The following is a 17,961-nucleotide window of genomic DNA, read 5'->3' on the forward strand; positions in this document are numbered from 1 at the left end:
ACTCAAAACTTCTCTTTTTAATCTAAAATTCCAAGCTATTATTTTTTTCCATCTGCTCTGAAATAGATTTCTTCCATGTGGCGTTTGTTCAATTCCTGAGAAGCACTGCAGTGGAGAATTTGGGGCATTTGGAATCAGCATTGTTTGATTTTTGTCAATGGCTTTATTTGGTTTTATATGCCTGGTAATCATTTTCTGTTTGGTCTCCAAGCAAGTGTCACCAGATTTACTGCTGTTGGGTTATATGTTAATTGGGGGCAGATTGGTGATCATTGCCACTTGTACTTGATTTTCCAATTAAAAAGCTTCTGCTGCGATAAGGACCCAGAAAGCAGCCTGTAGAGGTTTGTGTCCCTTGAAGTGCCTGAAGCTGTGTATATATAATAGGGCAGGACCTCAATGGTGCAGATTCATGGCACTAAAGAGGTAGTTTATTACAGAATAAAAACAGAAAACGCTGGAAATACTCAGCCGGTCAGGCAGCATCAGTGGAGAGAGAAACGGAGTTAACATTTCAGGTCGATGACCCTTCGTCAGAACTGGAAAAAGCTGGAGATGGAACAGGTTTTTAATCAAGTGTAGGGGCAGGGAAAAGGGGGGAGGGGAGGAAAGAACAAAAGGGAAGGTCTGTGAGAGGATGGAAGGCAGGAGAGATTAAAAGACAAAAGGGATGATGGTGCGAGGCAAAAGGAGATGGTAATGGGACAAGTTAAGAAACACAAGATGGCTCTAGATGAAGTGGAAATGGCGATGGCAGAATGAAAGACAGCTGCCATGTGAGAGGGAGAAAAAAATGGGAAAAAAAGATAGAGGAAGAGGTTATGGTCTGAAATTGTTGAACTCGATGTTGAGCCTCGAAGGCTGTAAAGTGCCTAATCGAAAGATGAGGTGCTGTTCCTCGAGCTTACGTTGAGCTTCGTTGGAACAGTGTAAGAGGCCGAGGACGGTGAACTTAGTTTATTACATGCTGGACAGGATGCCTCTTCCTCCCCTGTCTGAGATATTTAGATATTAAAATAGGTACTTCATTCAGAGATTGGAAGGCAGCTGCATGGAGATCATGAGTTTCAGTAGGCAGAAAAATCTTGTGCATAATTTGGCTCCCCTTCTCATTTATAACTAAAAACCTCACAGCGCCAGGGACCCGGGTTCGAATCCGGCCTCGGGCGACTGTCTGTGTGGAGTTTGCACATTCTCCCCGTGTTTGCGTGGGTTTTCTCCGGGTGCTCCGGTTTCCTCCCACAGTCCAAAGATGTGCGGGTTAGGTTGATTGGCTATGATAAATTGACCCTTGGTGTTAGGGGGATTAAATACGTGGGGTTACGGGGATAGGGTGGGATATGTGTTGGTGTAGGGGTTACCGGGATCGGGTGGGATATGTGTCGGTGCAGGCTCGATGGGCCGAAATTGCCTCTATCTGCACTGTGGGGTTTCTGTGATTCTGTGAAATTACTGATCAGATAACCAACCTGTATAAGACTGAGATTGCATCTTATCTCTTATTGCCCATAGTAGTGAGATCTTTTTGATGTGAACTGATGTAATTGATTCAGCAGGTATTGAGGATCATGTTACTATGGGTTAAATAGCAGCCATCAGTGACCCAGTTTATTTATAATAGAAAAGTAACCTTGATTGATCAGAATTTTGAAATCTCGGGATTAAATTACTTGTATGAATTGAACAAACTTGCAATTACTAATTTAAGATGGGTTATCCTGCACTTAATTGCATATCATTGTCATGGCAGCTATCCGATCAATGGCATTTTTCAAATTTGCTCTTGAGACATGGGCGACACTGCCAAGGCAATATTTATTGCCCATCCCTAGGTACTCTGAGGGCATTAAGAGGCAACGACAGAGTGAAGTCGCACGTAGGGTAGACCGGATAAGCGTGTCAGGGTTCCTTCCCTTGTAGGGCATGAGAGAATCAGTTGGGTTCTTTCAACAATCCAGTAGCTTTCATGGATATTTTTTTATTCCTAGCCCACAAATTACCAGATTTATTCAATTCAATTTCATAATTTGAACTTGTGACTTCTGGGTTGCTAGTCCAGTAGTATTACCATTAGGCTAGTGTATCTGTTTTCAGATAACTATAAAATGTAGTCTCAAAGGAGTATACTTTTAATGTAGTCAATCGCTTTAATTATTTTATGAAATTGACAATATTTAGTGTCATTACTTGTTTAAACTCTCATGCTTGGTGCTATCCGTTGGTCCAGAGTCCTGTGATTCCTCATGTGGTGAGCTCTTAGTCTCGGCTGTGATGCTGCAGAGAGATAAAGTGTAAAAAGATAATTGCTTTGCAGGGGGCGCAGAATCACCAAGAGTTGGTCTTGAGCACCTCGTAGTGGCAGGTTATAGAGCAAAACATGCCAGGCAATGACTATCTTCAATAAGCGAGAGTCTAACCACCGCCCCTTGACACTCAACGACATTACCATCGCTGAATCCCCTACCATCAACATCCTGGGGGTCACCATTGACCAGAAACTTAACTGGACCAGCCACATAAATACTGTGGCAACAAGAGCAGGTCAGAGGCTAAGTATTCTGTGGCGAATGTCTCACCTTCTGACTCCCCAAAGCCTTTCCACCATCTACAAGGCACAAGTAAGGAGTGTGATGGAATACTCTCCACTTGCCTGGATGAGTGCAGCTCCAACAACACAAGAAGTTCGACACCATCCAAGACAAAACAGCCCGCTTGATTGGCAGCCCATCCACCACCTTAAACATTCACTCCCTCCACCACCAGCATACTGTGGCTGCAGTGTGTACCATCTACAAGATGCACTGCAGCAATTTGCCAAGGTTTCTTTGGCAGCACCTCCCAAACCCACAACCTCTTCCACCTAGAAGGACAAGGGCTGCAGGCGCATGGGAACACCACCACCTCCAAGTCACACATCATCCTGACTTAGAAGTATATCGCCGATCTTTCAAAGTCGCTGGGTCAAAATCCTGGAACTCCCTCCCTAACAGCACTGTGGGAGTGCCTTCACCACACGGCCTGCAGTGGTTCAAGAAGGCAACTCACCACCACCTTCTCCAGGGCAATTAGGAATGGGCAATAAATGCTGGCCTTGCCAGCGACACCCACATCCTGTGAATGAATTAAAAAAAAAATTGTCAGATGTGCAGAAGCAGTCCACCAGCTTGCCCTCTCAACCAGGAGTAATGCATGTTACAGGAAGACCAACACAAGGCAAGGGGGAAATATCTCTTCATTAAAGCCACTTAATAGTATGTGTGCATGTGTGGACTGATTAGTGAACCATTAGTTTGTAAACATAAGTTTGGGTATGCTCTTGGTTTTAAAATGTCATCAAATTAATATATTCTGTGTAATACTAATTTGGTAAAAACTGTAATTTATATTTAACAGGACTTTATATTTGGTAGACAGTCATGTTGTAATCATTTTATTGAGTTACAACAACAGCTTGCAGTTCTAAGCAGTCCTCACCTGCAGGAAGACATCTCTGAGCACTTTACAGTAGGAAGAAAGGGATACACATGGTGGACAATTAACATGGGGAATGGGGGAAGCAGAGGAGAATGGAAAGGAGAGGAGAGGAGCAGGGTTTTGAGGGGGTTCTTTTAAAATGAGTGGAGAGGATACTTGCATGGGTGTACAATAGGAGATCATCATTCGGGCAGGGTAGACAAAACTTGTTTAATAGATGACATTTAGTTATTAGATGAAGTAGAAATCTTATATATAATGCTGTGGCTGAGCCACCAGGGGATTCAGGACAATTGTTTATAATTCCTTTAACAGCAATGTAGTGCAACCGGGGGCTGCACCTTTAATGTATCTGTTAACTGTGCTATGGCTTCTTTCCTTTACTCCACGTGATGACATCATGCCGCCCGTCACGTGATCCCCCAACGACGGGAAGAACGTCATGACGTCAGTGCTCGGAACCTTCTAGCAGTTCTAGAGAGGCTTTCAACCAGACCAGATCTTTTTGCGTTGTATCCAGCAGTTTACTGTTTAACTTCGTTTGTTCATTAAATTTTATTGTTTTTGATTCTCTGCGTCGATCTCAATTCTTCAGCTAGGAACCTCCGTTCCTACATTGGTGACCCCGAATTCTTCGAACGATTTTCGTTGAAGTTACATCATGGACACGAACGCCGTCACCTTCAAACTGCCGCAATTTTGGGAGCAACAACCAGCCGCGTGGTTTTTCCAGGCGGAAGCCCAATTTGCAATCCGGGGAGTAGTAGCGGATTCGACCTGTTATTATTACGTGGTCTCCGCCCTCGACAGCGCCACGGCCTCGCGGGTCATCAGCCTCCTCGGGAGTCCTCCGGACGATGGCAAGAACGAAGCTTTAAAAACACGGTTACTGCAGGTTTTCGGTCTGTCCAAGTCGGAGCGCGCTCGCAGATTTATCTCCGTGCCCGGCCTCGGGGATTCAAAGCCATCAGAGCTCATGGGCCAGATGCTCACGCTATTAGGCTCGGAATCGGAATGTTTTCTGTTCCGGGAGTTGTTTCTCTGCCAGTTGCCAGAGCCAGTACAGGCGGCCTTGGCCAATTCTGCGATCACGGACTGTGCTGAACTCGCTGCAGAAGCGGATAAAATTTTCACCGTCACACAACAATGTTGTGCGGCCACGAGGTGCCCATCCCCCACAAGAGCGAAGCCGACTCCTCCGCCAGCAGGCTGGTGTGCATACCACGCTCGTTTTGGCGCGAAAGCCCGATGCTGCCATCCTCCCTGCAGTTTTCCCCCCAAAAAAAACTATCTCAAACCAACGGTTTCTGAGAAGGGCGACAGGGCCTGAGGGACACGCCGGAGTTGCGATGGCCGTTGGTTCTGCAGGGAAACTCCTTTATATCACAGACTCCCTGTCAGGTCGACGTTTTCTCTGTGATACTGGCTCCCAGTGCAGTATCCTACCAGCGTCGAAGCTCGATCTTCAATCCGGCGGTCACGGTCCCTCCCTCAAGGCAGCTAATGGTGCGGCCATCCGCACGTTCAGAAAGCGTAGGGTCCAGTTGCGTTTTGACGGCCAGCATTTCGTTTGGGAGTTCATCATGGTGAAAGTCTCACAGGCCATCCTGGGGGCAGATTTTTTTTGCGCCAATGGTTTTCTCGTCGACATCCGGCACTGCCAGTAAATCAACGCGGCCAGCTTTCATTCGGTCCCCTGCCACCGCAGCACTGCTGTGTCTTGGTCAGTTACCTGTGCAGTCCCATCTCCAGATGAGTTCTCTCGTCTTCTCGGTGAGTTTCCGGAGCTCACCAGGCCCACGTTTTCTTCTTCAGTCGCGAGGCACGGTGTGGCGCACCACATTACCATGACAGGATCCCTAGTTTATGTACGGGCTCGAAGGCTGGAACCCAGTAAACTCACAGCCGCAAAGGCGGAGTTCCATACCATGGAGCGCCTGGGAATTATTCGACGATCGAATAGCCCTTGGTCTTCACCATTACACATCGTTCCTAAACCAGGCGGCGGATGGCGACCATGCGGCGACTACAGATGCCTGAATGAAGCTACTACTCCAGATCGGTACCCGATTCCTCACATACAGGATTTTTCGGCCCACCTGGCAGGGAATTCCATCTTTTCCAAAGTAGACCTTGTCCGGGGGTATCATCAAGTGCCCGTTCATCCTCAGGACGTCCCCAAAACCGCTGTCATCACGCCTTTCGGGCTCTTTGCGTTCCTTCGTATGCCGTTTGGGTTGAAGAACGCAGCGCAAGCCTTCCAGCGTCTCATGGATTCTGTGTTGCGCGATCTGCCGTTCATCTTCGTCTACCTCGATGACATCCTCATCGCCAGTACCAGCAAGAAAGAACACATTACGCACTTGCATACCCTTTTTTCTCGTCTCAGCCAGCATGGCCTTATTATCAACCTGGCCAAGTGCCAGTTTGGCTTACAAAGCATTGATTTTCTGGGACACAGAATCACCTCAGAAGGCGCTGTTCTGCTGGCTACGAAGGTGGAGGCAGTTCCCGCGTCCTCAGACCGTCAGGGCTCTCCAGGAATTCCTGGGGATGGTCAATTTTTATCATCGTTTCGTCCCCAAGGCGGCCCTGTTAATGCAACCGTTGTACGAGGCTCGAAAAGGTAAATCGGGTAAAGACCCCATCGGCTGGACACCCCAGATGGACCAGGCGTTCCTCAACACTAAGGACGCTTTGGCTGATGCGACCATGTTAGCACATCCTCTTCCAGGTGCAACCATCGCCCTTACCACAGATGACTATGCCATCGGGGCAGTGCAGGAGCAATTGGTCAACGGCACGTGGCAACCACTGGCTTTCTTCAGCCGCCAATTGCGAAAAAATGAACGCAACTACAGTACCTTTGATAGGGAGTTGTTGGCACATTTCCTGGCCATCCGCCATTTTCGCTTCTTACTGGAAGGACGCCCATTCACGGCTTTCGTAGACCACAAGCCACTTACGTTTGCCATGGCCAAGACAGCGGAACCATGGTCGGCTCGGCAACAACGTCATCTTACGTTCATATCAGAATTTACAACAGACATACAACATGTGCCTGGCAAGGACAACCTGGTGGTGGATTGTCTCTCCCGCGCCCCGGTCCACGCAGTCCACCTGGGAATTGACTATGTTGGTTTGGCAGAAGAACAGATGGCAGACCCTGAAGACACCTTCCAGCATACAAGTGGCTGATGTCAGTTTTCAGGCCGCAGGGACCACACTCCTTTGCGACATCTCGATGGGAGTCCCCCGACCAATTGTACCAGTCGAATGGCGCAGGAGAGTTTTCGACGCAATCCACGGTTTGTCGCACCCTGGTATGAGGGCTTCACAACGACTCGTGGCAAGGAAGTTCATCTGGAAAGGCATGCATCTCGACGTCCGTGACTGGACCAATACCTGCGTGAGTTGCCAGAAGTCCAAAATCCAACGCCATGTTAAGGCCCCAGTGGCCACTTTTCCAGTTCCAGAGCGTCGCTTCGACCATGTTCACGTGGACCTGGTTGGCCCTCTCCCTTCTTCTCGTGGTTTCACGCATCTCCTCACCATGGTCGACCGCACCACCCCGTGGCCAGAGGCAATTCCTTTGGTTGCCACCACAGCGGCAGATGTTTCCAGAGCCTTCATCTCGTCATGGGTGGCTCGGTTCGGGGTACCGACCGACATCTCCTCCGACCGAGGACCTCAATTTACCTCGGAACTTTGGAATGCCGTGGCTCAGGGTTTGGGTACCAAGCTTCATCGCACCACCGCCTATCACCCACAGGCAAACGGTCTGTGCGAGAGATTTCACAGGTCCCTTAAAGCTGCACTGCGTGCTAGTCTTCGTGGGACTGGTTGGGTGGACAGGCTCCCTTGGGTGCTGCTGGGTCTTCGCACGGCTCCTAAGGACGACCTGCAATCATCTTCTGCAGAACTGGTTTACGGCCAACCACTCAGAGTTCTTGGCGATTTTCTTCCTCCTCACACAGAACCCTGGTCCGCAGCTCAGCAGCTCGTCAGCCACCAAGAGGCGGCAAAGAATTTCATCCCAGTGCCTACGTCTCATCACGACCTGCAGCGCTCCAATGTCTCGGTGGAGCTTAAGAGCGCCGAATACGTTTTCATTCGTCAAGATGCTCACAGAGACCCGCTCAAACTGCCTTACAATTTCAATTTCAATTTCAATTTTATTTATCACATAACTAAATACAAGAAGTGTAATCTAGTCAGTGAAATGTTTTTTCTTGACGAGCCGAGAGCACCAAGCAGCAAGAACACTGAGCTGCCTGGTACGCACGGAGCCCGCAAGGACGGCAGCCATCTTCATCGGCGCCATCACAAAAAAACACATACCGACATATACACGCATACATACTTTAAATATAAATAAAGCAGACATAAAATAAATAAAAGACATAAAAAAAGACAGCACATAAAATGAACAAGCAATAATGTAAAAAAAGTAAATTCTACAGTAATTACATTGATATTTCTACCCAGGCTTCTAGAATAATCTCTGGCTACAGGGTGGCCGCCCTGGGAGAGCATCGTGAGGAACTCACAACTTATAATTAAATAAATTTAATTAATTAATAAATTAATAAAATAAAATAAATAAAGTGCTCCCTCAGTCTCTTTCGATGTTTCCATCTTGGTCTCTCTCGATGTTTCCCCTCCTGATGTTTCCTCTCAGTCTTTCTCGATGTTTCCCCCCTCTCTCTCTCTCTCGATGTTTCCCCTCTCTCTCTCGATGTTTCCTCTCTCTCTCTCTCTCTCTCTCTCTCGATGTTTCCTCTCAGTCTTTCTCGATGTTTCCCCTCGGTCTCCTCCACACACCTGGCCTGAGCATTACCCCTAGCTGTCCCACTTGGCGTCCTGGTAACCGGGTTCCTCTCCAGCTCTCGCTCCTTCAAACTGTCCTCTCCAGCTCTCGCTCCTTCAAACTGTCCTCTCCAGCTCTCGCTCCTTCAAACTGTCCTCTCCAGCTCTCGCTCCTTTAAACTGCTCTCTCCAGCTCTCGCTCCTTTAAACTGCTCTCTCCAGCTCTCACTCCTTCAAACTGTCCTCTCCAGCTCTCGCTCCTTCAAACTGTCCTCTCCAGCTCTCGCTCCTTCAAACTGTCCTCTCCAGCTCTCGCTCCTTCAAACTGTCCGCTCCAGCTCTCGCTCCTTCAAACTGTCCTCTCCAGCTCTCGCTCCTTTAAACTGCTCTCTCCAGCTCTCGCTCCTTTAAACTGCTCTCTCCAGCTCTCGCTCCTTTAAACTGTCCTCTCCAGCTCTCGCTCCTTCAAACTGTCCTCTCCAGCTCTCGCTCCTTTAAACTGCTCTCTCCAGCTCTCGCTCCTTCAAACTGTCCTCTCCAGCTCTCGCTCCTTTAAACTGCTCTCTCCAGCTCTCGCTCCTTTAAACTGCTCTCTCCAGCTCTCGCTCCTTTAAACTGTCCTCTCCAGCTCTCGCTCCTTCAAACTGTCCTCTCCAGCTCTCGCTCCTTTAAACTGCTCTCTCCAGCTCTCGCTCCTTCAAACTGTCCTCTCCAGCTCTCGCTCCTTCAAACTGTCCTCTCCAGCTCTCGCTCCTTCAAACTGTCCTCTCCAGCTCTCGCTCCTTTAAACTGCTCTCTCCAGCTCTCGCTCCTTCAAACTGTCCTCTCCAGCTCTCGCTCCTTTAAACTGCTCTCTCCAGCTCTCGCTCCTTTAAACTGCTCTCTCCAGCTCTCGCTCCTTCAAACTGTCCTCTCCAGCTCTCGCTCCTTCAAACTGTCCTCTCCAGCTCTCGCTCCTTTAAACTGCTCTCTCCAGCTCTCGCTCCTTCAAACTGTCCTCTCCAGCTCTCGCTCCTTCAAACTGTCCTCTCCGGCTCTCGCTCCTTTAAACTGCTCTCTCCGGCTCTCGCTCCTTCAAACTGTCCTCTCCGGCTCTCGCTCCTTCAAACTGCTCTCTCCAGCTCTCGCTCCTTCAAACTGTCCTCTCCGGCTCTCGCTCCTTCAAACTGTCCTCTCCGGCTCTCGCTCCTTCAAACTGTCCTCTCCAGCTCTCGCTCCTTCAAACTGCTCTCTCCAGCTCTCGCTCCTTCAAACTGTCCGCTCCAGCTCTCGCTCCTTTAATCTGCTCTCTCCAGCTCTCGCTCCTTCAAACTGTCCTCTCCAGCTCTCGCTCCTTCAAACTGTCCTCTCCAGCTCTCGCTCCTTTAATCTGCTCTCTCCAGCTCTCGCTCCTTTAAACTGCTCTCTCCAGCTCTCGCTCCTTTAAACTGTCCTCTCCAGCTCTCGCTCCTTTAATCTGCTCTCTCCGGCTCTCGCTCCTTTAAACTGCTCTCTCCAGCTCTCGCTCCTTTAAACTGTCCTCTCCAGCTCTCGCTCCTTTAATCTGCTCTCTCCAGCTCTCGCTCCTTTAAACTGCTCTCTCCGGCTCTCGCTCTTTCAAACTGTCCTCTCCGGCTCTCGCTCCTTCAAACTGTCCTCTCCGGCTCTCGCTCCTTCAAACTGTCCTCTCCGGCTCTCGCTCCTTCAAACTGTCCTCTCCGGCTCTCGCTCCTTTAAGCTGCTCTCTCCGGCTCTCGCTCCTTCAAACACTGGTCCGTTCCACGTCATCTCGTCAGGTGACAAGTCTTTCACAGTCGACGTCGGCGGTAAGCCTGACCACATCTCCATCGACCGGTTAAAACCGGCTCATCTGGATCTGAGCGAGCCAGTCGTCACCGCTCAACCGCCTCGTCGTGGGTGTCCACCATCGACTGTCGGTCCAGTACAGCCACAGCCATCCACTTCTTCTCCTACACCTGCAGCACCATCCCAACCACGGCCAACTGCCAGTTCATCTTCTAGCACTCCGTTACAGTTGCCAGAGTATCGCAGTCGGTCGGACAGACTCGTCAGACCCCCTTCTCGTCTTACCTTTTCTGTTAAAGACAATTCTGGGGGGGCGTATGTGGTGGAGCCACCAGGGGATTCAGGACAATTGTTTATAATTCCTTTAACAGCAATGTAGTGCAACCGGGGGCTGCACCTTTAATGTATCTGTTAACTGTACTATGGCTTCTTTCCTTTACTCCACGTGATGACATCATGCCGCCCGTCACGTGATCCCCCCCAACGGCGGGAAGAACATGATGACATCATGACGTCAGTGCTCGGAACCTTCTAGCAGTTCTAGAGAGGCTTTCAACCAGACCAGACCTTTTTGCATTGTATCCAGCAGTTTACTGTTTAACTTCGTTTGTTCATTAAATTTTTATTGTTTTTGATTTTCTGCGGCGATCTCAATTCTTCAGCTAGGAACCTCCGTTCCTACAATGCACTTGTTTTTCAGCAGAAGAAAATGGATGTATATATTCCTGCTTTGCAAGCTGATGGCTCTGCTGTGACCTAAATCAGCAAGTATCCCCAGCTCACCTCACAGCTTGTCTTTAGTCTCTGGAAAATGATTGTTTCCATGTCAGATGTGGCTGACAGTCAATCACAATGATTAAAAAAATCAAACTTGGATGACCTCAGAGAGCCGAGCCAAAGTGGAAACTGATGGAGCTTAATTACTTAGTCATGTTTTACACTGCAGTCTATGTAAGATTGATTTGGAGTTTTAGGCATTTGAGATGGAGGGTCTTACTGTTTGGTTCATTGGAAATGTCAGTTTTAAAAATGCTATGCAGCAGAGCACCTTTTAAAATATAGTGGACATATGCATGCGATACTATACGTAGAATAGAACAGTATATACTGACACCCACAATTGTATTTTATATCATTACAAGTACCATCAGCACCACGACTGGTAAAAGTACTTGTGCTGTCAGACCGCAGTGTAAAAGTTTCATGGACTGCACCTCTAGAACCCAAAGGACCTATGGAACAGCTTCGATTCCAAGTTCAGTATAATGGAAATAACTACTGGCCTGCTGTGCCTGTAAGATTAGACCAACTGGCAGATGGACAAAGACAGATTGAACTAGCAAACCTTAAAGGTGGAGCTGAGTACTGGTTCCAGGTAAGCTAAGAATAAATATTTCTAATGTTTAAATACTTGTCCCCTTGTACTAAGTGTTTTCTGTCTCCCATACTGTAGCGTTGTGAGGCATCAGCTGAACTGTTTTATACTAGGCCAGAGGCCGTCAAAAGACCATTGTTTTTCCATATTAAAAAGGAAAATGCTGGAAGTACGTACCCATCAACACCTGAGGGGAAAGTAACTCTCGTCCACAGTGAAGAATGGCACTGTTTCACCACACCGTGCTGACCAGACAAGTAAAACAAGATCAGGCTCCTTCTAAACTTGGAGACCCAGAAGCTTTACACCCACTCCCCTGCTCTACCTGATCCATGTCAGGCCTTCAGCCGCTGCATGCAGCCACCTTTTTAGAATGATACAGCACTGAAGGAGGCCATTCAGCCCATTGTGCCTGTGCCGGCTCTTTGAAAGAGCTATCGAATTAGTCCCACTCCCATGTTCTTTCCCCATAGCCCTGCAATTTTTTCCACTTCAAGCATTTACCCAAATCCCTTTTGAAAGTTACTATTGAATCTGCTTCCGCCACCCTTTCAGGCAGTGAATTCCAGACCATCATAACTCACTGCGTAAAAAATGTTTTCCTCATGTCGCCTCTGGTTCTTCTGCGAATTACCTTAAATTTGTGACCTCTGGTTACCGACCCTTCTGCCACTGGAAACAGTTTCTCCTTATTTACTCTATCAAAACCCTTTATGATTTTAAAATGACCTCATGGAATGCCTGTTTTGGCACACTACCCAGCTCTATTAGAAAGAGGAAAGTGTAGCTCGCCTCTCTCATGACTCACCATTGCTGCTAACAAGTGTAGAGATCGTGGTGCAGCCACCTGCAAGCTCCCAGCTGCTCCTCACACTTCCATATGCCAAGCTGGGAGCGCTGCCTCCCCTTCCCAGTCAGGGCCCCCCACTGAGCACTTTAAACAAGAAGCACTCCACTCTTTAGTGAAGCAAATAGCTGATCTGTTGATTGGGAGAAAAAGAAGAGATACTCAATTTTACTGTAGTACTGTGTCCCACTTCATAGTCCCCCCACATAGCTCATAAAGGAATCTACTGGTTGGAGAACAAGAGGAGCACTAAACTTCAACCCAGACTGGCTTCCGGTTACTGGCCCAGACCCACCGTGAGTGCCAGCTTTCAGGCTACAAACTTAATTAAGGAAAAACAATAGGACATGTTTCAAAAACAACATATTCCTGCACAAATACGTCATTATAGCGCAACGAAGGATTTCCAGATTTACGAGCCACAAGTGAATTTAGAGCCTGACACATGAAGGGCATCACTAGACTTGGTCAGCTTCTTCACAAGGGTGACAATCCACCCCAATCAATAGGATGTGTTCAGATACTGTCTAAATTTAACACTTTTACCAGGAGTCAGCAATGCTTCTCAATGCTGGGACTTCCTGCATACATAACAAATAGGGGAACTTCTCCCTGACACTGCAAACTTTGGTGGGGTTAGTGTTGGTGTTCACCAGTGGGCAGATCCCAGCATATATGCCATGATCAAAGGTCTGCAGGATTTCGGCTAATGCTTTCCTCGTTTACTCCTTTGTTATATGCGTGTGATATGATATTGACATACCTAGACATTGCGCACATTTGTGAAGTTGAGAGGTTGGCCCTAAGCTCCAACAGGGCCACTCTTCTGGCAAAACCTCTTGGAGCAAGACCTTTAATATGGCATCCTTAAAAGGAGACGTCCTGTTCCTTCCACTCCTTGCTATCATGCTAGATATTGGAATACGAAATAATTCATAGGGCAGCTTTAAGGACTGTTGCGAGATATCCAATCCATTCAGCCCAGGCAATCTCTGCAGGGAGTGTCATGTTAATATGTAAATTAGTTGAAGTAAGGTCTCTGCCACTGCAACAGAACCACAGAATCGGTTTCTTAAGCATCAATTCGTATAACTAACACCAGAAATTTATTAGAATTTAACAGATAGCTGGGAGCGATTAGAGGACAGTAATTTCTTCTAGAGGATCATATGATCTCCTAAACCATGAGAGTAAGCTCACTTTCCACTCACATGTAACAGTGATAGAAACAGTCAATGAGGATGTATTAGTTTTGAAGTGTATCTCTTTAATAATTTGGTAACTTGTTGTAAAAGTTAGTCTTTGTCATGTTGTTTGGCATGTTGTCTCAGATAATGTGTGATTCATTCTGCTAAATGGGCAATTATTATTGGCAGGTACTGAGTTTTCCCCCAGTTGGTGAAAGCTTTAGCCGAAGTGAAACTGTCTTGCGAAAAACATTTCAGGCTCCTCCGTCTCCTCGTCTTCTTTCGGTTGGAAATACTACAGCAACAATTCTCTGGCAATTTACAACCAATCGTAACATGGAAAAATATTGGTTTGAGATTTCCCAGGTACCTGTCACTGTAACTGTTTAATTAAGTAGGCATTACGCTCAGAAATTTTAATACAGTATCACATCTCCCATTTAAAAATACATTAAGGGCTCGCTTGATGGCTGAGTAGATAAATGAATTGTGTGTGGTACCTCCTTTGCTATCTCTTTCTGTAGTCCACCTCTCGGGCACAGCCCTGACTGATTCTGTTCCTATCTGCCCCACTGTAGTCAGTACATATCCCACTACAATGGCTTCTGCTCCCAACCAGAACAATCACCTTTGGGAGTCCCCCAAAGTTCCATCCTGGACCCCTCTTATTCCTTTTCTACATGTTGCTCCTCAGCATCATCATTCATAGGCATAGCTTCCAAATGTATGCTGATAAGGCCCAACACTATGGGCTGCATATTAGCTCAGAGGCGGGGAGGGAACAGGGGTTTTGTTTTGAGGTCGGGAAACCTGAAAGAGTGGGTTTGACTCGGGTCCTGCTGAATTTAACACCAGGACCTGATTAACATTTTTTATCTCCATTTCCCGGTCGCAGCCAGGCAGATTGAGAGGCTGCCCGCCCCCTGTCCTGCCACCGTTAAAACCGGAAGTGGGCGGATTGATGGCGGATTTCAGATTTTTTACATTTTTATATGCCACCTGACCAAAACCCTGCCATTTTTGGGGGTTCAAATTCCCCCCTACCTCTCTGACACCACCTTAAACTTCATGTCCACCACTTTGCTGCCATTAGCAAGACTGAAGCCACACGATTCAGCTGCAACCAAAATATTCACACCTTAGTTCCTGACACTATCCCTCTCCTTGGCTATGATTTATAACCTCTGTGGCTAGGTTGACCTTAAGCTGAGCTTCAAATCCTATATCCTGTGTACCACCAAAACTACCTAATTCATTGCCACAACATTGCTTGCGTCAGACTTTACTCAACCACACGACCACTGAAACCCTTATCCACACCTTTGTCATCTCCAGGTTTTACTTGTTGAGCATTCTCTTTGTTATCCCAACATGTTCCACCTGACCTAAACTCCAACCTGTTCAAAACTTCATGAATTCCTTCATGAAGTCCCACTCCCCTATGGCTCCTTTGCTTGCCAACCTTCATTGGCTTTCAGAGCCTCAATGCATTGATATCTAAATCCATATCCACTTTTTAAATCCCTCTATGGATTTGCCTCTACCTACCTACTTACCTACCTCTGCACATGTGCCCTCTTCTGTCTTGACTCTGGCTTTCTTTCTGTTCCCTTCCCCATCCATTCCACCATCGGTGACAGACTTGTTAGCTGTCTAAGCTCTTCACTTTGGAGCTCTCCCTAAACCTCTCCACCTTGCTCCTGCTCTCTCCACCTTGAAAAGTCTCCTAAAACTTAGATCTTTTTCTAGGCTTTTGGTCATTTCTTCCAATACTTCTCCTACAGTTTAATATCCATTCTGCTTTATGAAGTTCCTTGGGACTTTTGCAATATCCAGGGTGCAATAGAAACACAATTTGCTTTTGTCATGAATAGTAGGGCTTGATATTCAAGTGCCCCCAGTCACCCACCTGGTGAACTTCACTGGAGGCATGAACCATTTTGGAGTGATGTTGGGCAGCTCATCAATTGGGTGGGCAGGAAATCCAGCCTCTCCTTCATGGAACTGAGCAGGCAGTTTTCCCATAAAGGGGAAGGCCAGATGAACACATGGGGGTGGAGCGTGGAGGGCATTAATGCTTCTCCTGGCCCCATGCAAATTGGTTTAAAAAAATTTTTTTTAACTGGAGCATGTTCCTGTAAGGATCACTGGTTTGAATGCTAGGGGGAAAAAATTCGGTACCTTAGCGCCTCCCGTTAGCACCATCTGCTGGTACCAATGGGGCGCTAGAGCAGTATTGCCGGGGCCAGGCGAATCTAACGGTGCACGCCAAATGCCCCCCTCCTCCCCTGCAGCGCCGCCGCTAACAGTTATCGCCGGGAGCCTCAATGCCAGGTGGATCGTGACGTCAGTGAGTGTGCCATGCTCACTGGCCACCTGATATGCAAAATTGATTGTTACCACCTACCTGGCGGAAACAGCGATTGGGAGAGCTGGCATGAAGCAACAGGACGCCGGCTCCAGGGATGTTATTTAAAGGGATCATTAGTAATGAATCACAGATGTAGGTTAGTGGAGTTTCAGTGGTTTCTTGTCTGTTTCATATAGTGCAACAGTCTCATTTTGTAATTTCAAGGTTATTTAGTATCAGGAGTGTTGTGGCAAATAAAAAGTAGCTACATTTATTTTAAAAAAGATCAAATTGCTATACTTGGTTACATTAATGGGGGCTGTACTTTCAGTCGACCTCGGCCTCCTGGATCTACGGCGGAGGGAGCAGAGGCAGTGAAAAAGACTGGAACATGTGGCCAGAGGGAGGAGGAGGGCCATCGGGGCTCAACAAGAGGCCTTGCCCTCCGAGGGTATTCCGAAAGCAATTCTCCTACATCCAATTAAGCGAGGAGCAGTATATTAGAAGGCTCCGCTTCACCAAGGAAGTGGTCACAGAACTCTGTCACAGAACTCTGCCACCTCCTGCAACCAGACCTCGAGCCTCAGATCAGAGCGACCACAGCTCTCTGTGGCAGTCAAGGTCACCGTGGTGCTCAATTTCTTCGCCAGCGGATCATTCCAGTCTGCAACAGGAGACCTAGCTAACATCTCGCAGTTCGCCGTCCATCGCTGCATTCGGGAGGTCACAGAGGCTCTCTATAGTAGGAGAAGGGACTACATTTCCTTCCCCATCACCAGAGAGAAGCAGGTCGAGTGTGCATGTGGCTTTGCCATGATAGCGACAAGGGCAATGGCAGTGATGGGAGCAGGAATGCTGTCATCCTGAGAGAGGACAGCAGGTTCCTGCTCCACTGACCCACTACCACTCCCCCGGGGCAGCACCTCGGCATCCCTAGCAATCTGTTGGAGCACAGATTGTTGGCCTGCTGCAACACCGTGAAAGCCCCAATTGATGGTGGTAGACCCAGCAACAATGGCAGCAGTCAGAGCTTGCGTGGCATCAAGCTGAGACTGCATGAAAGCAGTCTGAGATTGGATGCCACCAAGCATAGACTATATTACAGAACTAAGATGTTGCGTCGCTTCTGCCTGTGCTGCAATGGAAGCTGCCAGATCGCCCATCACACACGGCACCAGGTCTGGGTCATCACAGTCTCTCTGGGAGTCTACCATCCTTTGCAGACTGGAAATGTTGGGCTCCGTGGTGTGCACAGAGCCTTGTGCAATGTTGGAGGCGGACTCCTCCACGCTCATTATCATTGCCGAGAGGCTCTCGGGCACCCTTGCCATTACGCCTATCATCTCCGTGTGCATGCCCATCACCCTTCTTCTAATGGCCTCCCCATTGAGGTCTTCACCTGAGTCCTGTGCAGCAGAACTCTCGTGTGAACTCGCCCTCCGGGGAGCTGGCCCCCGAGCTACCCTTTCTCCCTGGCCTTGCTGCAGCCCACTTGTCCCCTGTGCAGATCCCGCTACTATACTAGCCTCTAAAGAATGCGTAGTGCCAGTATCTGAGCTGGTGTGTGCGCGAGTGAGACATGCAGTGACATGGTGTGCTCTTCCTCCTCCTCCTCTTCTCCCACCTCACTCTCAATGGTACCCTCAGGGACAGGCTGCTCAGGTGCTTGCTCATTATCTGAAAGCATAAACACACAAGAGTTGGGTTAAGGTGAGGGGAGGTGGGCAGGAAGGGAGAAATGCATGCGTACAGCATGATTAGCTGGAAAGTGCGAAACCCATGTGTGCTGAGGGGGAAGTGGGATGTGACAGGAAGGAGTAGGGGTGAACATACCGTTGTTGTCCCCAAGGGGGTCAACGTTGCTGGTGGCCACGGCACCCACCACCTGGCATACAATAATCTGCAGCACTCGATTCTCCAGTGCAGACAATGGTTGGTTGTCGGCTTGTCCCCCGCCTGTGCGCTCCTGCTCCATCCTGTTGTGAGCCACCTTGGCCTGCAAGAGAAAGGAAAGTGTGTGAGTGAGTGTGGAGCAATGTGTTTGCGTGATGTGCCTGCCATAGTTGAATAGCTGTCATTGTGTGCAAGGTGTGAGATGTGGGTGCGAGTGTTGGTAGGTAGAGATTGTTGGTGG

General features: G+C 48.2%; 1 protein-coding gene across 1 annotated transcript in view; it reads left to right on the top strand.

Moving 5' to 3' along the window:
- The window catches only part of LOC147107743 (proto-oncogene tyrosine-protein kinase ROS-like), a 281,208-nt gene that overhangs the window by 93,187 nt on the left and 170,060 nt on the right, over positions 1–17,961 (top strand). The window contains exons 30-31 of the mRNA XM_086007024.1: positions 11,211–11,443; positions 13,667–13,843. Coding sequence (XP_085863150.1) covers positions 11,211–11,443; positions 13,667–13,843 — 410 coding nt within the window. The remainder of the gene's footprint in view (positions 1–11,210; positions 11,444–13,666; positions 13,844–17,961) is intronic.

This window comes from Somniosus microcephalus, chromosome 14, assembly GCF_052327205.1.
Source record: "Somniosus microcephalus isolate GS21.2 chromosome 14, FLI_Smic_1.0, whole genome shotgun sequence".
Taxonomy (NCBI): Eukaryota; Metazoa; Chordata; class Chondrichthyes; order Squaliformes; family Somniosidae; genus Somniosus; species Somniosus microcephalus.